Raw genomic sequence first — 5,564 nt, 5'->3', positions numbered from 1 at the left:
TGACTGGAGGTGGGAGGGGAGGTGGACCCAGGGTGCCTTTAGGTGACGGTGACTGGATGGGGGTGGGGAGGTGGAGGGTTGCACGCAGGGAGAGGAACAGATTCAAAGCAGGGTTGTGATGCTGTGATTGGCCCTTGGACTTTGTGGCTGATTCTGATTGGTTTAACATGAAGGTGAACGCCTCCAACAGCTGATCTGATTTAGGAACAGATCAGTGATTTTTTTTTTTTTTTAGGTCTTCCTGAAAGAATTTACGCTGAGCTACATTTAGTTGCAGCTTGTGTACATATCCACTTAGGTCCTCTTCCTTGTCTGTGTGTTTGCTGTGCAGCGCGAGGAGGAGGTGAGGAAGGAGGAGGAGAAGAAGAAGGCAGCAGAGGAGCGGCAGCGCTTCGAGGAGGAGCGCATGGAGCTGGAGAGGAAAGAGCAGGAGAGCCGGGAGCAGCGGTACCGCGAGAGGGAGCGGCAGATCGAGGAGCACAGGTGGGGATCGGATGCACCCCCACTCAACATCACACTCTGCATTTAAAGACATCTCCGTCAGGAGGAACACCTGCGAAGAATTCTTCTACAAAAAAATCAGGCCCAGCTTAAATACATTGGCAAACCAAAAAAAGAAGCACTAATATGTCTTTTCCACCAAGGCTAACCAGGTGCTGGTTCTGGTGCTGGTGCCAGTTTGGTGCTGGTGCCAGTTCGGTGCTGGTTCTACTCTCCAGTAATCTAAGACCCAGGTGGATGTTCCCCAGCCTGAGAGCCAGCAGACCGGTGGTTTCCTCCCCAGACCACGGTGGTTCTGGTTTCCTCCCCAGACCACGCTGGTTCTGGTTTCCCATCCAGGTCCAAAGCTAACATTAACAGCTCTCTATGGTTAACAGCTGACCGGTGGTTTCAAAATGGCGGCCAGTAGTTTTTGTTCTCAAACGTCATGATAACCCCGCCCCCCCAGCACCTGACGTAACCGGGTCTTATCTCTAGACCAGCGCTGGGTTGGTGCTGAGGTGGAACCCGTGTTCTTGGCCCAGAACCAGGTTTATTTGTGTGGAAAAGCAACAAACCGGTTCGATATTTGGCCCTGAATCCGAACCAGCACCAGGACTGGCTTGGGGGAAAAGACATAGGAGTCTCCATTATACACATGATTGTTTTTAATAATTTGGATTAGATTAGATTAGATTAGATTCAACTTTTTTGTCATTACACAGGTACAGGTACAACTTTCTAACCAGAAGTAGTATTGCAGCAGGTGCAGGATATACACTGGTTCCATAAGTGAAGGACATGGATATGTACTGAAGAAATATAGAAATGAATTTTATTATAAACAGAATTTTAGGGATAGATTTGTCCTATTTGGCAAATGAATGAGTAAATCCTGCCAGAGTTGTACATGCTTGAGCTGCAAACGTGCTGAGGACCGCCTCCTCCATGGGGCTGCTGTAGAACCGAGTTAGACTTTGGTGAACCCATTTCAAGCACCGCAACAATTCGTACAACACATCAACAACAAATCATAAGTTAAGGTTTGTTTTCTAAAGAGATTTGAGGAATTTCATGAAGCCAACTTCAACGCCAAATTGTCTCGTTACACATTGCTCTAGAAAACACCCATGGGCATCACTAGCATGAGTCAGATCTAACACACGGGGTCAGTTATATGCGAACACCTTAACTCTGGTGTTGTCTTCCCGTCGACCATGGAAAAAACACATGTTGGTAACTTTTTTTTTTTTAAATCATGAATGCTTTTTCCAACATTTATGTCACTTTTTTAATGCTGTGGGTGATTTAAAAAATAAATAAAAAATTTTGGTGTTTTTTTCAAAGTGCTTAGCGCTTATTTCGATGGCAAAATATTTGTAAGTAAGTAAGTAAACTTTGTTTATAACGCACCTTTCACCAACAAGAAGGGTCACAAAGTAAAAACAAAACTAATAAAACAGCAACACATAAAACACTAAGCCATACTGTTGGTTAAAAGCTTGTCTAAAAAGACGTATCTTCAGGTGTTTTTTAAAAGTTTCCACAGAATCCAAAGCTCTCAAAGCTAAAAGGAGAAAGGTCCAGAGCCTTGGGGACACAACAGAAAAAGTTCGATCACCTCTGGTTTTACAACGTGTTCTGGGGACAGTTAGAAGGTCTTGGTCTGAGGGTGGTCCTCAGACCAAGACCTTCTAACTGAGAGAGACCAGGAGTGTAATAGATCCTGGATGTAAGCGGGAGCTTGACCATGCAAGCCTCTATAAGTAGTGAATACAATTTTAAAATTTACTTTAAAACTTACTGGAAGCCAATGAAGAGCCTTCAGCACCGGAGTAATGTGGATCTCCTGCTGGTCTTAGACTAAAGGTCTTGCTGCTGCATTCTGTACAACTTGCAATTTTTATATAATTTATCTATATTCTTTGTTACAAAAAAAAAAAAAAAACATGTCAAATTTAATCCAAGGACAACTTGAGGGTTAAAAAGGTAAATTTAAGAATATGTGTAAAAAAAATACCCTCAGACCTCCGAGGGTTAACCCGAAGGACTGAGTGTTATCTGAAAACGGGGCGCTGGTTTGGGTTTGACGCAGTATTTCCCGGGTCTCAGGGGTGTTTATTATCATCTAAGCTGTGTGTTTATGTGTGTGAGAACAGGAAGAAGTTGCAGGAAGAGGAAGAGGCCAAAGAGAGGTCGCGGAGCCAGACCACCATTGTAAGTCTTTTTGAAGTATGGCTTTTATCTTATTTAGTATGGAAAATCTAAAATCTGCACAGGACCCTCTGACTCGCCCATATGTTGGGCTTACATTTGTCTTTTAATTGTTTTTAACCCCGTGCTGGTCGTTGTGTCTGTAACTCTTGCACCAAATTCAGTTACTCAATGTCCAAAACTAATTTCTCCTTAAGGAGACCAGTAAAAGTACTTTTGACTTTGACTTTGTAAATCTGCAGCTCTGCCTCTGCTGGTTATTCATCATTGAGTCAGATTTTAGGGATAGATTTGTCCTATTTTGCATATGAATGAGTAAATCCTAGACAGATTACAACATCATATGCTGTATCATCATCATCATAACATAACGATCCGTCTTATATTTGTATATATTTCTCCTGGAGACCCCCCTCTTCTTCTTGGAAGTGTGAAGGCTTTTTCTTCCTGTTTCTGTTTCCTCTGCCCATCAAACCATCACTTGCCTTCCCAAAAAACTGTGAAGATGTCAGATTTCTTTTGTCACGCTGTGCCATAAAAAATGAAATCATGTTTGTCAGAGAGTAGGGTTTGTTTTTGAAGGGAGTGGTCATGCGCTGTGTGTGTGTGCTCTACAAAATATTAAAGTCTGGCAGTGACAGAGTATTCATCATCCATCAGTGGAGTGTGTGTTTGTGCGTGTCTGTGTGTTATTTTTCAGCTAGATATGAATCTCGGTCCTCAAGGTGAGTTCTTACAGGCACAGCGGTTGGATTGCCTTGCTTCAAAGACTCCAGGCTTGGTTTGTTACTGCTGAAAGAGGAAAAACAACATCGATGACTTGGCTGCTTCGCCAAATAATAACACCCCGAGGAATCCTAGTCGGGACTTCTAATGGCGCTGCAATGAGAGAGCAGTGTCTTGTTGAAAACACCACTTTTTTATGACATTGTCCAAAGAATTAGATTCCCGTAGATTTGTCCCCCGCTTAAGTAAATTGAAACGACAACCCCAAAAGAGGTAATAGAAACCGTTCATTGGGCTCCGACCATGCATCCTCCTGACCTCTAAATACTGTAAATGGTTTCCCAACGACTTCAGACACCCTTAGTGGACCGCACCATCTTAACCTTGCACATACATCTCGATTCTTTCTCACAAGTGTTGTTTGGAATATGCAAAAAAAATATATAGTAATTAAAGATATTGCATCAGACATTGATGAATACAAATTCACCAGAATGCAGGAAATTAAGTGTTTCACACTTTTGACAACCTTCTGGGACCCTTTTTTCTTTTATGACATGACATTGTGGCCTTAGTGGTCCCCTAATACCAAATCTGAAGTCTCTTCCCAAAATTCAGCCTTGATGCAGGACTACAGCCACTAGAGCCAGTCCCACAATTGCCATTTCTAATCCCATAGGCAGGCAGGGGGAATGTTAAAAAACCTTATAAAGTGGGACCTTTAACAATGTGAAACAAAGGCTACACACCCTTGCCCTCAACTTTTATAATTAGGTTGGCAGCACAATCCGAAAAAGAGTTGTTAAAACTTAAAATAATTAATGCCACTTGTTCTCTCACTATTTTAAGTTGATTCAACTAAGCACTTTTTACAGTGTAGAAACATTTTGATGCTTCTTTTAGCAGGGAACATTCCCAGAAAGTCTGGGGAATGGGCCTGGGTCTGGGTCTGGGTCTGGGCCTGGGCCTGGGTCTGGGCCTGGGTCTGGGCCTGGGTCTGGGCCTGTCCCAGGTTTCTTCCTAAAAGGAAGTTTTTCCTCACCACTGTGGCCCTGTTGCTTGCTCTGGAGGAAAGTACTAGAACTGTTGGGTCCTTGTAAATTCTGGAGTGTGGTCTAGACCTGCTCTATCTGTAAAGGGTCTCCAGATAACTCTTGTTATGAATTGATACTATAAAAAAAATTTAATTCAATTCTTCTTTTACATCTTTATTTGTGTTCTTCTTCCTCTCTGTAGGCAGCAGAGCTGAGTCTCGACGACCTGAACCTGGATAAGAAAGAGACCGAGGTGGAGGTGAGTCTGATCGAGTACCTTTAAAAACAAAATTTAAAAGAAAAAGTAGAATCAAAAGCGCCTCTGTCATTTCTCGGGAGGACCTTTACTCTTATAAAGGATTCCAGTGTAGTCCTCAGCGAAGAAATTGAACTTTCCTGCAGGATTTAGCTTGTTGAATCTTTTCCCAACGCCTTGTCTAGTTGCTCTTCCGCTTGCTGAACACCAAGCAGCTCTGAACAGCGTAAACCACCTTTATCTGTGTGTGTTTCCAGGAGGCGAAGGCCATCATCGCTCAGAGGTCAGGGAACCCTCGGGAGTTCTTCAAGCAGAAAGAGAAAGCCATGACCATCAGCGTCGACACCTCACCCGTCTCCATCCACAGGACCGGTAACCACGTTTAAACTCACCTAATAATCATCTTGTAGGGTCGCATTTTGGTCTTGGGTAACAGCTGGAACAACATCAAACAGACAACAGGTGAACGAGTTGAAAGGACTGAAATAACGAGGCTGACTCTAAAAGTCTGAGGCTGTCATCCATGTGTGTCAAACTCAGTTTCACTAAGGACCAAACTGGAAAATGAGAACCACATCAAGGGTCAGACATGTATAGTTTATTGATGTTATGTCGTCGAAAAGGTCAAATATCTTTGATAGTATTATCACATGTCTCATATAGTCTTGTCACTTACAGTTTGGTTGGTAAAAATGTCAAAGAAAATGCCAAAAGAATTTATAAAAACTTGATAAATCGTCAGAAATGTGGTAAAAAGCAACAGAAAGGTTAGGGTTGGGGAGGAGTAGGGGTTTAGGGATTTGGAGTTAGGGTTAGGGTGGGTTAGGGTTTAGGGTTAGGGAGGGTTAGGGGGG

General features: G+C 43.0%; 1 protein-coding gene across 1 annotated transcript in view; it reads left to right on the top strand.

The window, feature by feature from the left end:
- The window catches only part of dbn1 (drebrin 1), a 23,379-nt gene that overhangs the window by 7,498 nt on the left and 10,317 nt on the right, over positions 1 to 5,564 (top strand). The window contains exons 5-8 of the mRNA XM_034890003.1: positions 332 to 483; positions 2,640 to 2,697; positions 4,657 to 4,713; positions 4,968 to 5,082. Coding sequence (XP_034745894.1) covers positions 332 to 483; positions 2,640 to 2,697; positions 4,657 to 4,713; positions 4,968 to 5,082 — 382 coding nt within the window. The remainder of the gene's footprint in view (positions 1 to 331; positions 484 to 2,639; positions 2,698 to 4,656; positions 4,714 to 4,967; positions 5,083 to 5,564) is intronic.

This window comes from Etheostoma cragini, chromosome 13 (assembly GCF_013103735.1).
Source record: "Etheostoma cragini isolate CJK2018 chromosome 13, CSU_Ecrag_1.0, whole genome shotgun sequence".
NCBI classification, from domain to species: Eukaryota; Metazoa; Chordata; class Actinopteri; order Perciformes; family Percidae; genus Etheostoma; species Etheostoma cragini.
This window is presented reverse-complemented; position numbering and strand designations above follow the sequence as displayed.